Source organism: Heptranchias perlo, chromosome 34, assembly GCF_035084215.1.
Source record: "Heptranchias perlo isolate sHepPer1 chromosome 34, sHepPer1.hap1, whole genome shotgun sequence".
NCBI lineage: Eukaryota > Metazoa > Chordata > Chondrichthyes > Hexanchiformes > Hexanchidae > Heptranchias > Heptranchias perlo.
In genome coordinates, this window is record NC_090358.1 from 2,761,292 (window position 1) to 2,785,380 (window position 24,089).

Sequence of the window (24,089 nt, forward strand, 5' to 3'; positions counted from 1 at the left end):
AACTAGTAATTCCAGAGTTCTGGACTAATAATCCGGAGTCATGAGTTCAGATCCCACCATGGCAGCTGGGGAATTTAAATTCAATTAATTAAATAAAATCTGGAATTAAAATACTAGTATCAGTAATGGTGGCCGTGAAACTACGGGATTGTCGTAAAAACCCATCTGGTTCACTAATGTCCTTTAGGGAAGGAAACCTGCCGTCCTTACCCGGTCTGGCCTATATGTGACTCCAGACCCACAGCAATGTGGTTGATTCTTAATTGCCCTCTGAAATGGCTGAGCAAGCCACTCAGTTGTACAATCTCGCTCGAGAAGACGGCTCACCACCACCTTCTCATGGGCAATTAGGGATGGGCAATCCCACGAACGCATAAAAGAAATATAGCCACTGAATCAGTCAGCAACTGAAAATTGACAAGCTTGAGTTGCGATAAATGACATCAACAAGAATGGGGACAACTGAGGAGCAATATGGTGATACTTCACATTATTGCCCAGCGCCACATCTTTCTTCGTTATTGAGTTCCCGAGTGGCAGGGCAACATTTTGTATCGATGATGGTGAAGCGATTCTGCCAATGAGTTCACCGCATTTTGTGCAGCCATAAGTAGAACGGAAACTGGCCTGTGAGAATCATTCACGATGAATTGGTTGCACAATGTATTCCACCAGTGAGATTGCTATTCTGCACCTACCAGCCTGAGGGGGTAATTTCTGGCAAAAGGCAGAGGATTAATTCCGCATTGTTTGTTTAGTGTGTGTGCCAATCCTCGCGGGAGCTTCTGTTTGGGGCAATAGAGGCAGCAAAACAATACCAGTCCTGAATTCTGAATGGGAACATTCTCTTCTCTCTTCCCCCCCCCCCACCCAATTTTAAGTCAATGTAGGCTTTTTGAGACCAAAAAGCAGCCAGCATAGATTGAAATGAACTACTGCGGGAGTCGAGCCGTGCAGTCATTATATTGTTAAATTATTGGGGTTTAAAGAATAGAAATTCGTTTGCCTGAACTTGACCTGTTGGGGTTAAGCTGCTTGCACATAAGGCGAGTTAATGCCTACGAACAAATAGTCCTGGAAATTATATCTGACTCTTTTCATTCTCCCTCCCCAAGTAGAAACTTTTTCATGAAGAAGGCGGTTGTTCCAGAAAAGTATGTCTCCAGATATCCCACAGTGCTCTGCGAGTTCCAACATGGCGGCTGTGAATAGGCCCTATTGAGTGGGTGCGGCGGAAGTGACGCGCGGAGCTGGCGGGAAACGGTTGGCGCGCGAGCGGGAGAACCGAGAGAATCAAATCCAAACCGTCAGAAATCCACCGGACAGCGAGTGTGAGAAAGAAAGAAAGTGTGTGAGAGAGAGAGATAGTAAGTGTGTGAGAGTGTCTCAGTGTGTGTCTGAGAGTAAGTGTGAGAGACTCAGACAGAGAGAGAGAATGAGTGAGAGAGAAAGTGTGAGAGTCTCAGAGAGTGTGAGAGAGAGAGAAAGTAAGTAAGTAAGTGTGAGAGAGAGAGTGTGAGTCTGAGAGAGTGAGTCTGAGAGTGTGAGTGAGTCTGAGAGTGTGAGTGAGTCTGAGAGTGAGAGTGTGAGTGAGTCAGAGAGTGTGAGTCTGAGAGTGAGTGAGTCTGAGAGTGAGTGAGTCTGAGAGTGAGTGAGTCTGAGAGTGAGTGAGTCTGAGAGTGTGAGTCTGAGAGTGTGAGTGAGTCTGAGAGTGTGAGTGAGTCTGAGAGTGTGAGTGAGTCTGAGAGTGTGAGTGAGTCTGAGAGTGTGAGTGAGTCTGAGAGTGTGAGTGAGTCTGAGAGTGTGAGTGAGTCAGAGAGTGTGAGTCTCAGAGTGTGAGTCTCAGAGTGTGAGTCTCAGAGTGTGAGTCTCAGAGTGTGAGTCTCAGAGTGTGAGTCTCAGAGTGTGAGTCTCAGAGTGTGAGAGTCAGAGAGTGTGAGTGTGAGAGAGAGAGTGTGAGTGTGTGTCTGAGAGAAAGTGAATGTGTGTGTGAGAGATCTGGGTGCTGATGTTTGTTTAGAGTTGGGTGCTATATGTTCTCACGTTAGCTATCGGATTGATTAAAATTGGCACTCAGATTTGCCCATTTATTACTCCTAGGCGATCATGTCAGCTGGTGTGGAGAATGGGAACAGGAGGTCGCTGCGACTCTCTGCTCCTACAGGAAGCCTAAAGGGAGGAATGGCCACTGCCGTCAGAAAGATGCCTCGAAAGTGCTTGCCTGGAGATTCCTTTTCCAAACCTGCAGTGGGCACAGAGTCACTGTCAAAAAAACTGAAGCTGAGAATGAAAGGGGCCACGAGTGGGCATTCGCAAGTCAGATCACCAGAGCTGGGATCCAGTCCCACAGGTGGTTCTCCTGGATCACTGCACACATCATCTGTCCCCAGACTGGCTTCATCTAAGAAGCAAAATGTTCCAATCCTAGCGAATGGTGGCTCTTCAAGAGAAAGTGATTATGATAGTTACAGCAGTGAAGATGAGTTTCCTTTGGTGGTAAGAAATCTGTTAATCCTTTAAATGTTAACAACAAAAACAGCTTGCATTTATATAGCACCTTTAATGTAGTAAAAGGTCCCACAAGAGCGTTATCACAAAATTTGACACCAAGTCACGTGGGGCGATATTAGGACTGGTGACCAAAAGCTTGGTTAAGGAGCTTCTTAAAGGAGGAGAGGCGGAGAGGTTTAGGGAGGGAATTCCAGAGCTTAGGGCCGAGGCAGCTGAAGGCACGGCCGCCAATGGTGGAGCGATGAAAATCGGGGATGCGCAAGAGGCCAGAGTTGGAGGAGCTCAGAGATCTTGGAGGGTTGTAGGGCTGGAGGAGGTTACAGAAATAGGGAGCGGGCGAGGGCCATAATGGGATTTGAAAACAAGGATGAGAAATTTAATGAAAGCGCTCTACTGAGTTATTGTAAAACACTTAATGCCATTAGAGCAGTGATCTGTGCATTTTATAAAGAGCTTCAGGCACAAATCAATGTCCACTCATTCTTGAGCCATGATCTAGCTCTGCTCTTCTAATGGAGTGTTGAACAGTAAATTTGAAATTCTTTGTGTTTCTCAGACATCCCGTATTAATTGTTATGATTCAAAACTGCTAATTACATGTAGACTCGAACTTCTCGCTTTGTGTCGCCCGTGCCCTGATGTTCTCCTCACTGATGGACATTAAAAATCCCAGGGACTGTTTGAAGAAGAGCAATGAGTTTTCCCAGAATCTTGTCCCTCGAACAGCACTGACGAAACAGATTAACTGAATTTTCAGTTTGTTGCTGTTTATGGGATTTTGCTTTGCAGTAAATTACTACATAACAGTCACTGTTTCCTTCAGTGATTTGTTGTACATGAAGTGCTTTGAGAGGCACAGTAAGGGCTCTCCTTCCTGCTCATCCCTCTTCCAGTGATGTGAATGGACAACTCACTGTCTTCGAGTTATGAGTAGAAAGGAATGGATTGGAGCCGGTTAAGTTTGATTAGTTTGGACAGAGGCAAAAACTGAGCTTCCTTAAACCTTAGTGGCTGAGGACTGTGTTAAGTTTTTTATATATATATTATATGTGTATTTAAAAACCTTGCATGTGCATGTGATTCCTGTCAACTTTTTACATTATAAATTCCTATGTCCACATTTATAATGGGATCTGTCTATGTAAACTTTTCATGCTGTAATTACACCCTGCTGCCAGTGGAGGTGCTGCAGTGCCACCATCAGCAGGAGGGTGTAATTACAGCTTAACAAATTTATAAAGGCGGTCTCCATTATAAATGTGGACCTAGGAATCTGTAATGCAAATATAAAAATAAGGACAGAATGTAAGACTTTAAAATGGGGGCTGAATTTATTCCTCACTTGTAATCCTGTTTCACCTGAAGACTTTATTTGGTCTTGGTTATGTGCAATGCCGTAGGAATTCGACTACTATATAAAAGATTCATTGAAACATCTTGCACCTGTGTGATGTAGTATTGTGGATCCCCCCCTGCCTGACCGCTCGAGATCCAGAGTCAGACAACCATCAACCAGTCACCTGTTTACTACACACCAAGCTTCCCCCACTAGTAGATGAGCTAATTCTGTCAGGAGGTGAGCACAGAGCATCACTTAAACTTCCTGTTCATAATGTTTCTAATCACATACCCGATGCACCATCAGCATTTTTACAGGAGATCCACTAGTAATGTGTGATTTTTAGCTTGCTCTGGGAGAGGGTGGTCTGGTGAGTGAGTGAGTGGAGGTGGTGGGGAGTTTATGCCTAGTCCATGGGAGGGGCTAGAAGATTTTTCTAAGTGGAGACGATGAGGAGAAGGACCTGGAGAGTTGGTATGAGAGGACGCAGCTCAATTTTATTTAGTGAGCAGGAATGGACAGAGTGGGTATAGATAGTAAACGAAATGGGAATCTATTCACTGGACTATCTCACAACCTTCAATTTTAATTTTAAATTTTTTAGTTTCACCGAGAATCCGAGGAGCTGTCGGTGTACGAGCAGAAACGACTCAAAAACATTCAGGAAAATGCCCAGTTTTTTGCATCTTTAAACATGTTGGAGGTAAAAATGATCAGGATTGTTTTCAATCTGCAGATCAAATCGCAATTGACTTTTCTTGTATATAGCCAAACTGCTTAACATCTATGTAATCATTTATCATTGAGTCTCTAGGTTAGACTTCCAACTGTAACACTCATTGAGGTATTCTCTGTACTGTATATAAAATTCAATATTCTCAGTTTTGATCAAATTTCAACAGTAAACTGCCAGATTTTAATATTCTGAATCTATAACTTGGGGTTAGACCATAAGGTTGTTCAATGATAATTTCAAGCAATCTCATAATATTGTTGTCTATTACATAGCTGGGGGAGCTGAATTATTTCTGGTTGTGATTTAAGTGAGTTGAACTCAGCATTGTTATTTCCTGAGAGACAGGTCACTCGGCATTGCAGGCATTTGAAATTTGCCCCTGAATGATCAATGCCATGTTTAAGTGACCATAGGCTTTCTGGGATGTGAAGTGTGGAAATTTGCAGTGATGGTAAAGCATAGCAACTCAGCAATGGCATGCTTCACTTCACCAATGTATTTGGTTGCAGAGTTGTGCATTAGGCCAGTAGATAGCCTGATTATTCCACAGGCATCACAAGATAAAAGGAGAGGACGTGATGACACTGCTAAATCTGTCACTCCAGCTTACCTGAGCTAGGACAGGATGTGTTAGGGATGCGCTTTGCTAAAACAGGAGTTGTTATCCTTACTTCAAAATATCCATACTGCTCCATTAAGAGATATGACTGGGGCTGTTTAGCCATCCTCGCTGCAGATGTTCCTCTCACGTGGCCTGTCTTTGACAAAAATTGAACCGTTTTAAGCATATCGGATTTTAAGTCAAAATGCACTCAACTGATCCACAAAAGAACTTGCTGTTCTTACTTTACAGACTGCTAAAATGCTCCGACAAATCGGTAAAAAGGGGCCTGAAAAGGGACAGAATAGACCCAAAAGGTATGTTGAATATGCTGGAATTGCCGAGGATGTGTAAATTTAGTATCAAGTATTTTTGAATTGTGCAACGCTTCATTATTTGTACAGTAATCCCTAGAAAAAGGCAGCCAGCATCAGTTCAGAAGGGGAAGATCCTAACTGACTGATTTTCCTTGAGTCTTTGGAAGACATGACATCCCAAGTGGACTGGAAAGACCAATGACGTGGTGTATCTGGACTTCCAAACAGCAATGACAAAGTTCAGCGTGACCGACCACATCAACCTGCATTTATATAGTGGCTTTAATGTGGAAAAACATGCTAAGGAGTTTCTGACAGGCATAAGGGAAATAAAAGGTTCACAGCTGTAGGGATTCATGGAGAATCTTGGGAATGAATTAAAATAGGCAGCATGGTAGCAAAAAGGTGTTTGTTAAAGGAGTTATTTGGGGGGTGGGTGGAGGTGTGGTTAGGAGGTGCCCCAGTAACCAGTATTAGGGCCAGTACTGTCTCTAATTTAAATTCATGACTTGGATGATTCAGAAACTCCATGCAAATTGGTAAAATTGCAGATGATACCGAGCTAGGAGGGACAATTGATTCCTTGGAGGCGGTTTAGAAAATGTAAAATGAATTGGACAGATGTGTAAGTGAGCTAACTGTGGCAGGTGAAATTTAATAAGAAACTAATTGTTTTACCAGTTTTTAACTGTTATTTTATTTTTGTTATTATACCATTATACAGCTGAATTACAAGTTTGATACTTTTTTTGTCTTTTAGAGAGAGACTTAAAACCCCTGGAGAGAACGTTGTGGCTCGGCGTTCAATGCGCCTGCTGAGGTTGGACCCTACAGGCACTCCGATCTCAGAAGTACCGATAGAAGCACAAGTGAAACCAGAACAGATAGAAGAGCGGGTGGGCATCACTTTTCTTGTTTATCTAAATTCAGGATTTGTAGCAAGTTGGCCGTTTCAACTTTTTTTTGCGCTCAGCAAGTTTTGGAAGGGGTGGGGTTAGTGCTGAGATACTTTACTCTTCATACAAGCAACAAACACTCGAGGTAGATGCAGGTAAAGATCCCTCTGCCCTGTCCCAACAGTGTACTTTAACCAGAAGCTTGATAGAATACCCTACAGTGTGATGTTTCCATTTCCGACACCATCTGCACTTTGCGTGTGTGAACATTCTTGTGCTGGCAACCCAAGTCCATTAGGAACTGAATTAATCTGATTTCAGGTGGGACCCTTAGTTTTACTGGGAAAGGGAATTTTCTCTTAGCTGGTTTAGAAGCCAAGCCTGAACGATGAACAGCCAGTGTCAATCCCCATCTTGCGTTTTTATCAGGTAGTTTTACCTAGAATCCTTCAAAACAAAGATGAAAAATAGTTTAAAAACCTGCAAATGATGGAAAGCAGCACTAAGTCCATCAGCATCTGTAAAGAGAAAATCTAGGTTAATATTTCAGGCAGAGACTCATCAGAATCAATAAGGTCTCCACACAGGATGTTAATCTCTTTCTTTACAAATACTGGAGAACCTGCTATGCATTTCCAACATTTTCTGTTCTCTGAGAGTAATGGTAGTTTAGAATATTTTTTTTAAATGCAAAAAGTCAGTTAGTACCTCCACTACTTAGGTGCAGGTTTATAAATTGCCCGTTTTCATTGTGGCAGTTGTGATTTATAGAATAGCATTATTTGACTGTCCAATGTATGCTTACTGAATTTCAAAGAAGTAGTAACGCTGGAGAAAGATGGTTATTTATTGCAAATCCAACTGTCTAAAACTGGTTCATATTGACAAAGGAAGGAAAATGGCATACTATTGTTGGATAAATTATATTATTCTCTTGCTCTTTTTGACAGATTTTTGGACCTCTGAAAATGATTACAAATGAAGAGGAGGACAGCAGAGTTACTGAGAATCTGATGAAAACGTGGCTGGAGATTAGCCAGGTATTCTATTTAGAGCTGAACTGGGACATTGATTTAACTAAATTGGGATGCAGTGAGCTGACCTGATGTCCTGGTTTGGTTAACTCTATCCAGTTTTTAAGTCTTATTTTAACTTAGCCGGTCAATATTACCCAAACGTTTAAATAGATTAAGGCTCAGTGTTTGGACACACTGATCCTTGAGCATGAATTAAAAACTTTGCCAGTAGTCTTTATATAATATTATAAAAGATCGTGATGCTTATTCTTTTAAGAAAAACCTAGTTTATATTGTGTTCTAAAGTTGTGTAAAATCTGGTGTGTAAATTGGCGCTTAATACGTGCTCACACGTTACAGGGGGAGATGCACATTGAGAAAAGGCAACCAGTAGAACTGAAAAAGTAAGTTTCTTTTAAGTATAAGATTGATTTTAAATGAAAGCTATTTCCAATTTTTATGTTTATTTTCTACAAACCATTACCGTCACCATTTTTCCTCTGACTAGGTACAAGTCCAGTTTGAATAGGATGACCATCCAAGGAGGCTTTGTTGCAAAAGTAACGTCAAACCGGATCTGCTCGCTAGCGTTACATCCATCTCAGGACAGATTCCTGGTTGCTGCAGGGAGCGCTTTTGGATACGTTGGACTTTGGGATCTGGTCAGTGAGCACTTGGTTTTTATTTTTCGGGATAAATGAAAGAAAGAACTTGCATTTATATAGCGCCTTTCACAACTTCAGGATGCCCCAAAGTGCTTTACAGCCACTGAAGTACTTTTGAAATAACTGTTGTAAAGAAGGGAACCGCAGCAGCCAATTTGTGCTCAGCAAGGTCCCACAAGTGGCAATGAAATAAATGACTCAATATTCTGTTAGTGTTGGTTGGGGGATGGAAGTTGGCCCGGACACTGGGAGAACTACCCTGCTCTTCTTTGAATAAAGTCACGGCATCGATGACGTCTACCTAAGAGATGCTTTTTTTTCTCTCCAGAATTTCCTGGTCATTTTGTGGCTAAGAAATATACTAGCTGGTTTTGAAATTTAGGGACTGTTGTGAGTTACAAGTACATTGCCTGTTGAGAGCAAGTTTACCTTTCCATTGTTATTAAATCCATCAGGAGAGATGTTTCTAATCCACATCTGGTTGCTACTGTATAAATCATAGAATCATAGAAGTTACAACATGGAAACAGGCCCTTCGGCCCAACATGTCCATGTCGCCCAGTTTATACCACTAAGCTAGTCCCAATTTCCTGCACTTGGCCCATATCCCTCTATACCCATCTTACCCATGTAACTGTCCAAATGCTTTTTAAAAGACAAAATTGTACCCGCCTCTACTAATGAATAATTGTTGTAAAGAAATAGCCCTTATTATTACAACCAACCTGTGCCATGGAATGATTGAGCTGGATTTGTGTCTGTGACCTACGAGATGGTTTCCTGGGATGCTTTAAATGTAGGATAGGCAGTTCCTCGTGCAGGAGCAGCAAATGGTGTTGATTCATAATCCAGGTTTACTCAACAAAAAGGGAATGTTTGAGTTTTTCAGTAGAATGATCCAGTTTTGATTGAACTCTTGTGTGTTTTATTTTTTTGCAGAGTTCCAAGACTGAACTTGCTGTCCATCAGTTCAAGCCTCACTGTGGCACTGTCAATTGTTTGTACTTTTCCCCTTCTAACTCTGCTGAGCTACTGTCAATAAGCAACGATGGAAGTATTCGCTGTGGGAACGTAGCTACCGCTGTCTTTGACGAGGTAAGATCCACTAAAGATCTTTGAACTCTCTCACTGCTTATTGACGAGCTGTGGGCTTTTTTTTGGCTTTACATAAACAGAAAGGTTGGGATGTGTTGGTGTGACGTTTTGATATAGAGAAGCAGCACAGCACATTTCTCATATGAAGTTGGTTTGAGCCCCCGCTGTTCTGGCCACCTTCAGCCCAGAGGAGAAAAGACGACACAGGGAAGTAGGAAATTCTCCAGTTGCAGTCACACTGGGAACCCAAATACCCCTTTTGCTGGAGTGTTGCTTCCAGTGAAATGGAATATTTTGCTGTGTGTGACTGTTAGTCTCTGAACTATAAAGTTGATCAGAAGCATGATTTTCAAGGAGGAAATGTGAAAGAGTCTGGAAAAAGTGGAGTCACGGGGGATGCTCACATGCAGTAGTGCTTCTTCCTCGTTCATTCACTGGCATCTTTTATATATTTTAGAAGAGGCAAATAGTTCAGTGGGGATGGAGGGGGAGAAATGCAAGGAAAATGTCCCATAGGAGTTTAAATCACTGTACTTTCAGAATACGGATTACTTCTGTTAATTCAAAGTTATTTTTTGGGCTAAAAATTTGAATTTCAAATTCAAATGTAGCGATTTTGAATTAATAGCAGACTAATCACTAGAGCACTGCATACGAGCCATCGCTACACACCAGCCCCTTCTCCTGTCGTAAGCAATGGTGTCCTTCCAGTGCTATCTCCATAAGGAAAGGACTGGAGCTGTCTTTCCTTTGGAATTGTTCATTCACTTCTAACCAGCGAATTCTGAGTTGCTTTTCCCTCATTGCTGAAAGACGTTTTGACATTCTTTACCACCCACCATGTTAAAGAAACTTCTCAACTTAAAATTGCATCTGAGGAGATTGGTGCATCTTTACTGTCTCATTTTGGTGCTCTGTATTTCCTAGTATCAATTTACATGCAACCAACTTCCTTGTGCCTTATCCTGTTCCTAGGTGTACACGTCCAACTCTGGGAATACCTCTTCTTTTGACTTCTTGGCCGAGGATGGCTCCACATTGATGGTCAGTCACTGGGATGGAGACGTGTCAGTAGTGGACAGGCGGACCCCAAGGTGAGCACATCTGTTAATAAAGCTGTGTCTCGCTCTTTATAAACCTGTCACTAAACAATATGAGCTCAATTTGTGCTTTTAGTCACTCTAACTGTTCATTACTCTTTGTTAATCATTTTTAACTTTCTCGCTATTTGAGATGTGGGCAATGCTGGCAAAGCTGCTTTTATTTCCCATCCCTAGTTGCCCTGAGCTGATGTTGGTTTGCATTCTCCTTCATCTGCTCCCAAAGTGGTGTTGGATAGGCTGCAGCAGCAGGGTGAGCACAGTTATTCACACTTTAGGTTGACACATGAATACCGGCTAACTCGGTGTCCATTCTTTGTGTTAACCTAGATGGTAAATGTTATGTTTATGCCACTTGGGGGACAACATTGGATAAATTGAATAAATCAGATCACACTTGTATTAAATGGTATTCTGGGATTTTGGTTGTGCTCTGGGAGTTGAATTCCACGACAGTACACTCAGTGCAGTACTGAGGGAGTGCTGTATTGTTGGAGGTACCATCTTTTTGGATGAAACATTAAACCGAGACCCTGACTGGTGGTTCAGGTGGATGTGAAAGATTCCATGGCACTGTTGGAAGAAGAGTAGCGGAGGTGGTCCCAGTGTCCTGGACAACGTTATTCCCTCAACCAACTACCGAGACAAATTAACTGGTCATTTATCTCATTTCTGCTCGGGGACCTTGCTGTGTGAAAATTGACTGCACTTTAAAGTCAATTGGATGTGAGGATGCGAAAGATGCTAAATTGATGCAAGTTCTTTTTTGCAATGCTGTGGAAACCTTTAATGAGTGTCCTTTTTTCTATATATTGCAGCATAGGGGGATCTTGCGGGTTGGTATCACTGCATGGGGCAGCTACCAAATATATAGTGTGCACTGCACATGCTCAGATCGCAGGATGGGTCTCCAGCTAGCACCATCACTACTGTGCAAGCTGTCAGGTCCAAGCCCAGACTTTTGGGCGAGGCTAAAATCTTATAGTAAAAAAACTTGAATGAAGATAAAGATACAAAAAAAAAATCAGTGGGTAATCATGTTATTGTGAAATATGTAATTTTTAATTATTTTCATTTTGTTTAAAATCTTATTGTGGGCATATGAAATTTCAGTTAACTGAGAAAAAACAGACAATTGTTTCCGAAAGATATTTTGAGTGATTCAATTCATCAACAAACCATATCGGCAAAATGCTTAACTGTTTAGATAGTGTTTTCCCATTCTAAATGTTCACAGAGGGATTTTCAATGTTGAAATGTGAGTCATATGTAAGATTTTTAATGTATAGATTGTTGATGATGTAAAGTGGCCCTGATGGTGATTGCAAGTGTTCTATTTTCCTGGGAGGAATTTTTCTTTCTCCTTTTCTCTTCCTGAATATTTGGTGCTGGTTGTAATTGTAAAACTAGCAGATCCTTAGCCCGTCACAAGTAGCGTTTGCACCCCCTTCCCTAATGGCAGATGTTTTGTCATTAATCCAAGGAGTTGCTAGATCATAGTTAACTCCAGATGAACAATCTGGATTAGTGTAGGTGCTGTTAATTCTTGTTGCTGTTGAAGATAAAATTCTACACATTACTGAATTGAAAGTAGTTTCTATTTTCTTGTGCAACTTTCTACAGCACTTCAGGAGAACTGGCTGCGTATCTGGGCATAAACTATTTACGGACAGTCAGTGTTCATCCAGTGCATCGACAATATTTTGTAACTGCTGGAGCACGGTAAGCTCACTTTACAGAAAATATTACTGGCTTTACTGTTTGCTCTGCACACCACTGAACCACAACCTCCGCTATATAGCATATGCTGTTTGGCCCCCTCATTAATAGAGGAACTGTATAAAATGTTCTTTCTGTAATATGGCATTTAGTTTAAAACACTTTATATAGCGGGAATCTAATTTCAAACGTGCTTATCTCATTTGTGCAAAAGTATTATATATCTTTACTACTGGCCTGCAAAGTGGGGTTTACACTGAAGGTGATAACGGGGTAGAAATTCTGATCAAAGTTCACCTGGCCATTAATAGTCGTACTACATTCCTGTGCACGGTTAAGCAGTTTATTTTAAATGGGTGTGCACTGGTGTGAAAATAGCACATCAAGGAATGTTGTATGAGTGTACTTGGTGTTTGTAAATGAACCTTAGAGACGGCCGTTCAGGGGTGATGTCAGGAAGCACTTCTTCACACAAAGGGGAGTGGAAACCTGGAACTCTCTTCCCCCAAAAAGCTGTTGAGCTCTGGGGGTCAATGGAAAATTTGAAAACTGAGATCGATAGATTTTTGTTAGCCAAGTGTATTAAGGGTTATGGAACCAAGTTAAGATATAGATCAGCCATGATCTAATTTAATGGCAGAACAGGCTCAAGGGGCTGAATGGCGTTCCTAACATCACTCATTTGAAATTTCTACCCCAGTGCTTTAAATAAATGTGTTATTGGTTGAAAGGAAGAACCTGACCTTTTTTTCTTGCCAGGTGTGTAACTATTTATGATGTGAGAAATCTAAAAGCATCGTCCAAAAAGGCTGTAGCTCACATGGGTGAACACACAAAGAATGTAAGCGCAGCGTATTTTTCACCAGTTACTGGTAATAGAGTGGTGACCACCTGCAGCGATGATAGGATCAGGTAATACCAACAGGCTTCAGTGTGAGCAGATCTGAGTAGTTGTGCATAAGATAAATTGTACAATTAAGAAAACCGACTTTTTAAAATGCTACTCTAAAGTTTTGGATTTTTGAGTTTGTGATTTCTGTTATAATCAAGCCCTTCTAGATCAATTCTAGCAATGTTCAGATGCAGTGGTAAAGTGTTCTACATTCTGTCACTCCAGTCTGCCTTAAGAGACCCCCCCCCCATCCCCAATACATCCAGTGTGACATTTCCATTACCGGCCATCCTCCTGGGCTGTCTCCGGGACTGTGCCACAAACTCATGGAATTGCCATTTTTAGATTTTGATGGGACCGGACCACAGACCGGGGGCTGGAGGTTGCGTAGTTGAGATTCTCTGGTCACACCTTGTTTGATAGTAGGCAATATTCCGTGTGCTAGAACATTGAAACATGAATAACTGGAGAACCGTTTTCTACTTAGAACAATGTTTTCTGAATTTTGTGAAACGGGAGTGACTGGCTGACTGGGAAAAGGTTTTGTTTGTTGTGATTCTTTACAGTAAGAGTGATGAGGATAGGATTACATAGTATTTATGGTACAGAAACAGGCCATTCGGCCTGACTGGTCTATGCCGGTGTTAATGCTCCACACGAGCCTGCTCCCACCCCACTTCATCTCACTCTATGTGAATTTACCTGGAGCCTGACATTCTAAGGGAATGCATTGATCTGTTTAAAATAAGAAAGTCGAATGATTTCTATGAAAAATGCCTTTGGTTTTATTCGTTCTGATATGTAAAGCAGCAGTGTTCATACTAGGTCACATCTTTTTAACTTTTTAAATAATTTGTTGCAGAGTATTTGACACAAGTGCCATAATTCCCAAGATTCCTATTGTGTCTTCAATAACGTAAGTGAAATAACAGATTGACTTGTGATGTTTTGCTATCAAAGGTGATGAAGTTGAAATGAGGTCCTTTTGGAATCCACTCAAGTTCCTGCAACTTTCTTGTATTTTGGTGTACTGTGGTTTACTTTAGTCTCCCCCCGACTAATACTGGGGTGCAACAACCCTCTGTTACTGTGCTAAAATGACTGCATTTTTAAGCATAAGTCTAGACCGTGAGTACTGGCAAACTGTTTGATCTTGGGAAATCTTGCAGCCAATTCTGTCCTTGTTCAGCATCCATTCACCTGCATAATCCAATAGGCGTCATAGGCTAGGACTCGAGTGGGATTTCTAATTGAATTTTCACTCCTTGCCTGGGGATGCTGATAATTGTTGTGCTCCTACTGCCATCCAGGCTGAGATCAGATAGCTCAGCACATATTGGAGATCAAAGCAGAGCCCTTCCGTTCTGTGTTGCTGTCTGCTCTGAACCACTAACAACCATAAGCATTTTATTTGTGACGGTCCAGAGAATACTTGTCACTGTGCTGGAATGGCAGTGCCTGCTCGTACACTCACTCTCCAGTGGTTCTGTTCACAGTGGTTGGGAATATTTGCTGCTGTTGCCTTGTCCTTCAAGCGTTCATCTAACTGTGACCGTATGTCCTCACCACATCAGGCTATCACCACCATGTCCCCTTTGTGTTGCCATAGTTACCCCTGTGCCCTCTGACTCAGCCGATCTCTCACTTTTATAATCAGCATCTTCCACGTGTCAACCTCCGCACCCCCCTCCCCCATACTGTACCACTGGCACAAGTGCTGGCTCCTTCTAGGGGCAGTTATGTAGATTTGAAAGGTGGGTGGGTGGTGGCTGGGAACAGGTAGCTGCAGGCCATATGCTCAACTTCCAAAATAGTGACACAAGGGTTTGACCACAGACTCCCATCTGTGGAAAACAGAATATGGTACCCAGTTTCCACAGGTGAAAGGATCATGTTCTGACTCTATACTTTGCCTCGTTCCTTCTCTCTGCCCTTCTTGATCCCACTCAATGTCATTGTATTTTGATTGTATCTGCTAGTGACTGGATTGTTAACCTATTCTTTTATTTTCGTTTCGAACAGCCATAACAATTACACCGGGCGCTGGCTGACTAAATTTCGAGCCGTGTGGGACCCTAAACAGGAAGATTGCTTCGTAGTTGGCAGTATGGCCAGGCCGAGACAGATTGAAGTGTTCCACGGTGCGGGGTCCAAAGTGCATGAATTCAGGGACGCAGAGTGGTTGGGGTCTGTGTGCTCCATTAATGTGATACATCCAACGAGGAATGTCTTAGTTGGTGGAAACTCGAGTGGGCGCCTTCATGTCTTCATGGATTACTCACGTTAGGTGGGTAGTTAGTGAAATTGCCCACGTGGTTTGAGGTCAAACTCTCACCATCATTGTAAAGGTAGAATAGGAGTCTTGCCACATTACGCACCATAGGTTGTAACAGAGAGCAAACCTTTGAGAGTTGGGTATTTTGTCTGCCCTGTTAATTTATAAATTATAACCGATACAAAAACATAGAGATGATCAAATTACATATACAAAATGGGAAGAACAGAACAAAAATCCAAACTAGAAATCACAGCAAATCAGTGACTGTATGCTTTTGAGTCTGGGAGAATAGGAATCGTCAGATGGAGTAAGGAAGTACTTTCAGTATGTAGTACTGCCCCCTCTGTAAAATAAGGATTGACTGGGCAGGATTTACCTCGTTCACTCCTACCTGAGAGGAGAAATTTGAACTTTTCATAGTGAGAGGGCAGAGGCTATAATCGGTTTGAAAACAAAATATTAGGCCACAATAGAATGTTATTGCCAGCAATTATAGGACATTGGATTGGAAATATGGGTCAGATAGACCAGACTGCAGTTCCCATTGATCCTGGTGTTACGTAGCCTGCTGGAGACCGACCCTGTCAGCAACCCAGACTTGAACAGACCTGCTTGGATGGTTCGGTATGTTTGACTGCCATTGCATTCAGTGATCCTACACCAATCAGGGTAGCACCTGAGTCCCATTGAATTTTTAATTGCATTGAAATGTCAGCATTGGTGTGTGGGACAGCAAGGACACAATGCTCACTCCACACACTGAAAACCATTCTAGGCTGATCCACTACTCAAGTAGGTTTTGTCTGGTCAGGAGTCCCATAAAAGAGGGTGGAGTGTTTTCTTGCTGTGAAAGTTGGAATTATGAAAATTATAAACTTTATTTTATTTTTGGGTGGGGTGGGGTGGTAAGTGTTTGAGGGAAACATTTATTTCCCTCCCACCGCTTCAGATAAAAGAACTCCTGAAAAACATGGGGCAATTTTATCTTTCACCCCAGTATGCTGATATTTTCCATTGTATCTCAGTCGCAGGGTCGAATACAGTTCCATTTAAAAATCATGGGAACTTCTGTTTTTTTTTCCTGCTGTATTTTCAATAAAGATTCTGTAATTAATTACTTTTAATCTTGTCCATTAAGTTTGGATTTTTCCCCTTTCTCTCCCATTGATGTGGTTCTCCTCCTCCTCTAACTATGCTGATCACTTTACTGCATTCACCAGACCCTGGGAACCTCTCACAATAGGTTACCCAGAGATTTGTGGGACTAAATCTGCACGTGCACATAAAATGTAAGTGATGAGCGTCTGGTTACTAGGGGTCTGGCAGTTGGGTACAAGCAGATTGTGGAGCATGTACAGATATTCTCACTGCAGATCCCACTGAACAGAATGCTATGCTTAATTTATTTCTACAGAGGGTTAAAAATTATTTTTGTTTGTCCTGTGGAAATTGTGCAAACTCTAAAGCTGCTCTAGAACTTAGAAGCAATATTCTATATTTTGGGGGCAAAGGCTTCAAGCATTCTTAGTGCACAAATGAGTGAGCTGTGCCATATTTTGTTAACAGAAGTGTAGCAGGAATATATTTTAAAGAATGTTAATAATATGATTCAAATAAACTTTCCTTTTCTAAAGTCCTGTAGTTTGTGCGCCTTTCTGAATGACTGTTTTGCACGGTAACCTGCATAGTAAGGTACAGTAGTGTAGTGATTATGTTACTGGACTAATAGTCCAGAGAACGTGAATTCAAATCCCACCGCGACAGTTTGAGAATTTGAATTCAGTCTTTTAAAAATCTGGAAATAAAAAGTTGGTATCAGTAAAAGTGACCATGAAACTGTCAGATTGTCGTAAAAAAAACCAACTGGTTCACTAATGTCCTTTAGGGAAGGAAGCCTGCCGTCCTTACCCGGTCTGGCCCACACCCAATGTGATTGACTCTTGGCTGCTCTCTGAAGGGGCCTAGCAAACCCCCCAGGACAACTAGGCGATAGGCAATTAATGCCAGTGATGCCCACATCCTGAGAATGAACCAAAAAAAAGGTAAAACAATATGAGTAACCTGTCTTCCCACAATGAGTATCAGAAAGTCACGTGACAATCATTCCTGTTGTGCAGGTACTTTTACCTGCAATAGTTGATTTTTATTAAATGTAAATACAAAATATTGTTTAAAATGGTTGTATCATTAACTATTTTCCTGGGACTTTTTACACACAAAAACTTGCAGTGCTTTGGAACACTTCCTTATTAATGTTTTTGATGTGACCTCACCATTTGATGTCACCACCTGTGTACAAATCACCTCCATCTGTAGCCATTTCAAATTTGTTTTTTTTAATAAATATATATATTTATGCTCTGTATGCCAGAGTGCCAGTTCTGCTATGTCCATTCTTGGGACCGTGCCAGTCTTGTAGGGGGCAGATATTTTCATTTCTGCTTAAATCAAGGAGAGCAGGTTCATGGGATACTCCTTTTGCTTTGAAAGGCCACCCTTTACATTCATCAGCTTTAGATCCTTACCAGAGACATAATGGATTATTGGAAACATAGGAGCAGGAGGCGGCCATTCAGCCTCTCCAGCCTGTTTTGCCATTCAATCAGATCATGGCTGCTCTGAACCTCAACTCCATTTACTCACCCTTGCTCCATCTCCTTTGAAACCCTTATCTAAGAAAAATCTATCGCTCTTAGTCTTGAAAATTTAAGTTGATCCCCCAGCACCCACAGCCTTTTGTGGGAATGAGTTCCAGATTTCCACTATCCTTTGTGTGAAAAAGAGCTTCCTGATTTCACTCTGAAATTGCCTAGCTCTAATTTTAAGATGATGTCCTGTTCTGGATTCACTCACCAGAGGAAACCGTTTCTCTGTATCTACCCTATCGAATCCCTTAATCATTTTAAATACCTCAATTGGATCACCCTCAACCTTCCAAACTCAAGGGAATACAAGCCAAGTTTTTGCAACCTGTCCTTGTAATTTAACCCTTTAGCCCTGGTAGCGTTCTGGTGAATCTATGCTGTACCCCCTTAAAGGCCAATATATCTTTCTTGAGGTACGGTGTCCAGAACTGAGCACAGTACTCCAGATGGGGTCTGACCAAGGCTCCGTACAACTGAAGCATAACAGACTCACTTTTGAATTCCAATTCCCTTGAGATAAAGGTCCACATTCCATTTACCTTTTTGATTACTTTTTGTACCTGTGCACAAACTTTTCGTGATTTCTGTACCTGGACACCCAAATCTCTTTGCTTCTCCTCAGCTCCTAGTCTCTCCATTAAGAAAATATTCTGATCGTCTTTCTCTGATCCAAAGTAATGACCTCACACTTTCCCACTTTGAGCTCCATCTGCTATAGTTTTGCCCACTCACTTAGTCTGTCTGTGTCTGTAACACAACTTACTGTGCCTCTTAACTTACTGTATTACATGCAGATCAAGAAAATCAGCCTGGGTTCAATTTGAACCTAGATACCAGAAGTCAAAGAACATTGTGCTGACCCATTGTATCCTCATGCCCTTGAAATAATGAATCTGTTCATAATTGTGATGGGTTTGACTATTTAAATTATATTACACTTGCATAGTGTAGATGGGCCTCTGTCATTTGCCCCACATCCCAGTGTAGTTTACACCTGTAAGTATGAAAGGAAATGTACTTTGTAAGTTCAGTTGGAAAATAAAATATCAGGTCAGTTGGAAAAGACTACATAAGGTGAGGCTTGCTTCAAGAGAACAATATCTTGTCCTGCTTCATCAGGAGCTGCTGTACTGATAAGTGGGGCGTTATCTATGGTTTTCCATGCACTGAGAGACACACAGCATCCACAAAAGGGGAACAATTTGCAGGGCAATGGGTAAAGAGCAGGGGAATGGGACTAATTGGATCGCTCTTTCAAAGGCCAAGTGGCCTCCTGTATGATTCTATGAAAACCGTTTGTTAAAATCACATGTAATCTGAAATTATATTAAAAAAGATTCCGATCCACTTACTCTGTTGCTGAGCCATGTTTTGTTAGAACTGCTGCAGGCTGTTAGTGGCAGATGTCGAATGCAGGACTGGTGTAGCATTGCAAATGAAGACAGTGGACTGTAAACAGCCCATCTCAAAGGCTCAGAGGATGGAAATGTTGCCCTGGTGATTCCACTTTATACCTCTTCCCCTAAAGGAGTACTTTAAAGCATCGTAAGCTTAACTATAATATGCAACCCGAACAGTGACAGTGGAACAAATAATTTCCTTTTGCCAGATTGATACTTGCCAATTGTCATTTTGAAGATACCATCTTGATTCCCCACTTCGTTGTCCTGATTTTAAAAACTCGTCTCTCCCCTGTCGGTCGGGTTTATTCAGTGAGTAACTGAACCGTACAGAAGGGAGCAGGTTCCATCCCCAGTCAGTGCAGATTTCAGCTGTAGAAGTCGTCGGAGAGTACAACTGGCCTCAGCGTGCCTAAGTTAAAGATACGATGCACCCTGCGACTGTCGATACCATGAATAACAGCCAGTTTTTTGAGCTATTGGAGGGTGAGCAGCAGCCTGTGGAAACTTCCCAACACAGTCTGTACTTTGGGGAACAGATTTTCTTTTAAAACAATTCACCTCCGATGTAAGAAATATTCCCATTTCCCAGATTTTCTTTGGTCTTTTCCAAATCAAATTGAATGCCAGTTAATTGCCCATAGTGTTAGCCATGGTTAGCGGATGAATAGAAAGTTTTTATACATAACGGAGGTGGGAGAGAGACTGCAGAAACTCGCTGCACGGAACTTGCCCCTACGTTCTGAGGGGTGATTAGGGGTTGCCAACTCTGGTTGGACGTATTCCTGGAGATTTCATCACATGACCACCTGCCTTGAACTGCCCCGCCCCCACACTCCCACCATTGGTCCATCCTCCAGGCGCACTGCCTTCCCACAGCCAATTGGAAAGGGCTCTTCGTGGGCCAATTGGGTTAATCTTGATTTAGTAAAACTGCCTTTTTTTCCTCATCTCCAATATTTTTATAACTAATAAAAGAAAATGTGGTCAAAGAAAATGAAACAAACCCCACAATTTTGTTTAATGCCCCTGTGAATTTTCTCCTGGGCTTTTGCTCACGGCAGTGTCCAGGAGATTAATTTTCAATTCCTGGAGACTCCAGGACAATCCTGGAGGGTTGGCAACTCTACAATTAACCCAGCTCATCTCTTCAATGGGAAATGTTGACAGGAGTGTATCCAAAAATCATGACACCAGGGAGTAAAGTTTATGAGCAGGAAGCATGCTCTACAAGCAAGACTTTTAATATATAAATACCTTTAAGACACGGGGAGAGGGCTGCACTTCTAATTAAATCAGCAAGTGCAAACACTTCATCAGATTAAGTTTCATATATTTACTTTTCATACATTTACTTTTTTGAATGAGTATTTTATTCTCTGCAAAGATGAAAGTGCAAGAAAATGAATATTTTTACACTCTGTGCCGGTAATGAACACTCACAGGCTTTGTTCTGCACATAAGAAGCAAAGATCGCCCTCTGTGGCCCGGTACTGTGTCTTGCTACCAGCCATTCAGAGGAACCGTTCCTGACAGCGCACAGAATTACATAGAACCTACAGCACAGAAACAGGCCATTCGGCCCAACTAGTCTATTCCACATGAGCCGCCTCCCACCCCACTTCATCGAACCCTATTCCTTTCTCCCTCGTGCTTATGGCCCCTAGTTTTGGTCTCCCTCAAAAATGGAAACATCTTCTCTACGTCTACCCTATTGAACCCCTTCATAATTTTAAAGACCTCGATCAGATCACTCCTCAGCCTTCTCGTTTCTAGAGAAAAGAGCTCCAGTCTGTTCGGTCTTGATTGTTATACCCTCTCAATTCTGGTATCGTCCTTGTAAATCTGAATGAGAGAATGGTGCCTGAATGAGAGTAGCGAACGTATGCTGAATTGTGAGGGGTTGTGGATTTGTGTACAATATGACAGTACGCTCACTTCACCGAGAGGGGAGACACTTGACCCAGCAGTCTGGACTCGGGGCTGAAAAGGGGCAAGTTTAGAACCAAGAAAACTACTGGTTTCCCTTTCACACAAATGTTTTCATTGCTACTTCGTGGTTAGAAAAAATATTTAAAAATAATAAAAGATGACAGCAGCTCCCAAAGCTATGGTGCGTGGTCGGCCCATGAACGTTCTGTACAGAGTGTGGGAAACAAAAGCAGACTGGATGCCCACAGGCCCCTCCTCACCTGTCACAAGTGCGGTACTTCCATGAGTGTGTGTCGACATGAGGCCATGTCGCCTTTTAATCGACACTTAATCTTTTTAGGCCTTTAAATAATGGCGCCGTTCATACTTGTAATTTTTGCCAGCGTTGGTCGTCCTTTTAATGGAGAGAGAGTGTGAGCGATGGAACGAGGAGAGACTCTCCTGAGAAAGATGGTTTGCTGATGGTGGGGGGGGAGGAGGTCCCCAACGTTGCTGTGTGAATGAAGCCCCCACACAGGTCTGGGAATCGCTGAGTCCTCGCACTTAATCAATCCAAGGCCCTTGTGATGTCTGTGTGTTACTGGATTGCTGCTTCCACTGTGGCAAAAAAGTATCCTCTAACTAACATCTTGATGAGTATGTACACAATAAAATCACTCGCCATTGCTCCCTGCATTCTCTTTATTTCAATCTTAAAAATTGCTTGAACAGTCTTCTGTGCTTAAACAATTCTTCCATTTTCAACCTCTTTTTTTTGCATATATATTGCTCTGGTCTGTGGAAAAACCTTCCAGTAGGGAATCCATCCCGGGTTTATGGGATGTCCCACGAAGCTGTACAGCATTCAATAAACAAAATAACTTTTTTCTCATTGTTAAAATATTACAAGGAAATGATTAACAAACACTGAAAGTCTGAGGGAAACTCTCTTGTCACTATGACCAGGATACTCGATATATTTAAACATAGAGGCTCATGGCTGTTACTATATTAATGTCACGGGATAGTCTGCACTTTTAATAATGTCTGGAGACAGAACACCTCTTTAACATCACAATAACAAAACTCCACACTTTGTTACTCAGTTCCTGGGGGCTACTAATAATTAATCACTTATTCTAACAGACTTTATATAGCACAACAGTCTGAAGAGTTTCATATTTGTCATGGGCGGAGGGGGAAAGAGGAAGGAAAGGGAGGATTTCCCCTTTGTTTAAAATTCCTTCTTGAAATCTTCATGATTCAAAGTCTCCCAGTAGTTGAATTCATCCAATAAAGACAGATTTACATGCCTGATGGTGCCACAGGGGAGGGGGGCAGGGAAGGGAAGAAGGGGGGCGGGGGGCGTCCAGACTGCTGGATAGTTGGTGCCATGTTGTCTTCTCAATGCTCCTGGGCTGCTAGCTCAGGTTGAGAGATGTCAGGTGTCAATGAGCAGGCTTAGCAGGTACCGTACCTTGCAGGCAAACCATCGCCTGAGGGGACAAAAGTATTCATAATGGAACTGTTCAAACTCAGGGGTCTGTCGTATATCACGTAAAAAAGCAACGTCAATATCTGACTCTGTAAGAGCAATCAGGAGGAGGAGCAAGGCAAAGAGGAGCCCAACTGTCACAAGCAGCAAGCGGACCACACTTAAAAGAAATGCATTCACCTGTTCCCTCTCGGCCCTGTCACTAACACCTTCACGTAAGGCACTCGCCCCTCTGCCTGGCTCCTCGGCTACTGTGGGGGCAGCGATGTCTGAATCCTTCTCCTCGCTGCCACAGGCGCTGGTGTTGCCACTGATTTGCCGGGGGACGATTGATTCCAAACCGGGGTCGGACACTGGGGTGGGCAGGACGCTGTCGGCCGGGCTGTAGAGCTCGTCTGCAATCACTGACGTGCATTCGCTGCCCTCGGCGGCGAAAGTCTTGCCCGCGCGGGTACCGAAGGCATCGGTGTGTGAGGTGGATCGCACCGGGGTGGAGTGGGCGCTGTCTCGGAGCGACTCCAAGCCTGGAAGAGAGAATTGGCGACTGAGCTGTAGGAAAGAAACTGTCAGCGATAAGAGATTCGTCTCGGCCACGGGAAGATCTGAGGAACATTCGGTGACACGGGCCGTAAACTGGAATCTGTTTCAGGAACAAACGTGCTTTTCTATCCCACGTCCCTTCGAGCACTGATTCCCAACTTGGAACTGGATTCGTTCAACTCAAATAACTTCACATCATATTTGCATCACAGGTCAATATTTGCAGGTTAGAAAACCCAAGAACAAATACAGAAAAGGCACAGACTCCTAGTTATAAGTTACTGTGCCTGCGGGGTAAATGTAATATATAATACTTGCAGTTACATTGCAACTTAACACATCTAAAGGTCTCTGAGTGCTTCAGAATGAATTATTTCTGACTTGTGAATGCAGTCATTCTGCACCAGTAACGCTCCATAGACGGCAATGGGACCAATTAATGTGTTTTTTGTTGGTTGGTGTTTATCGAGGACCCTCCACCCCCACCAGACAAAAATACCTCAACAAATGGAAGGGAGAGACAGTGGGCAGGGAGTTGCTTTATTGCAGGGTAGAAAATAAATCCTGGTCTTTGTGTCTGGAATTCCTAACTAACTGCAGCAGGACAGTCAGCACCTGAAAGAGAGAGGTTAATGTGAGCTCTCCAACGTTCTCTGTTTTTAGGTCAGACTGCCTTGCTTATTATCGCACTGTTTTAAAGTTAGGAGCAAATTGGCTCCTTTGTTACGTATAGTGTTAAGTGACGCACAAATTAACAATCCCCACAAAACAAACGTTTTGAGTTTCACCATTGTGGAAGTTAAACTAAAATAACTGGAAATTCAAAATAAGATCAAAAATGCTGGAAATCCAAAGCATCTGTGGGGAGAAAAGACCAGCTAAGATTTCAGTTGTGATCCTGGATCCACAATGCATCGTGTTCACATTTCACTC

General features: G+C 42.3%; 2 protein-coding genes across 6 annotated transcripts in view; one reads left to right on the forward strand and one right to left on the reverse strand.

The window, feature by feature from the left end:
• The first annotated feature begins 1,263 nt into the window (after positions 1 to 1,263).
• Positions 1,264 to 16,798, forward strand: LOC137301705 (WD repeat-containing protein 76-like). Its single transcript, XM_067971283.1, has 14 exons — positions 1,264 to 1,331; positions 2,101 to 2,496; positions 4,455 to 4,553; positions 5,440 to 5,504; positions 6,265 to 6,400; positions 7,351 to 7,440; positions 7,777 to 7,820; positions 7,925 to 8,078; positions 9,021 to 9,176; positions 10,152 to 10,270; positions 11,900 to 11,998; positions 12,755 to 12,907; positions 13,750 to 13,803; positions 14,910 to 16,798. Exons 2-14 carry the CDS (start codon positions 2,107 to 2,109, stop codon positions 15,172 to 15,174), a joined length of 1,824 nt encoding a protein of 607 aa, XP_067827384.1. The 5' UTR covers positions 1,264 to 1,331; positions 2,101 to 2,106; the 3' UTR covers positions 15,175 to 16,798.
• Positions 16,799 to 21,805: 5,007 nt separating this feature from the next.
• LOC137301706 (novel FERM domain containing protein) overlaps positions 21,806 to 24,089 on the reverse strand; it is a 187,086-nt gene continuing 184,802 nt past the window's right edge. For 4 of the 5 annotated variants that reach the window (XM_067971284.1, XM_067971286.1, XM_067971288.1 and 1 more), the window contains one exon: positions 21,806 to 23,140. In XM_067971284.1, the coding sequence (XP_067827385.1) occupies positions 22,563 to 23,140 (578 nt within the window). In that variant the 3' untranslated portion in view covers positions 21,806 to 22,562. The remainder of the gene's footprint in view (positions 23,141 to 24,089) is intronic. The other variant, XM_067971285.1, reaches the window with a different exon arrangement.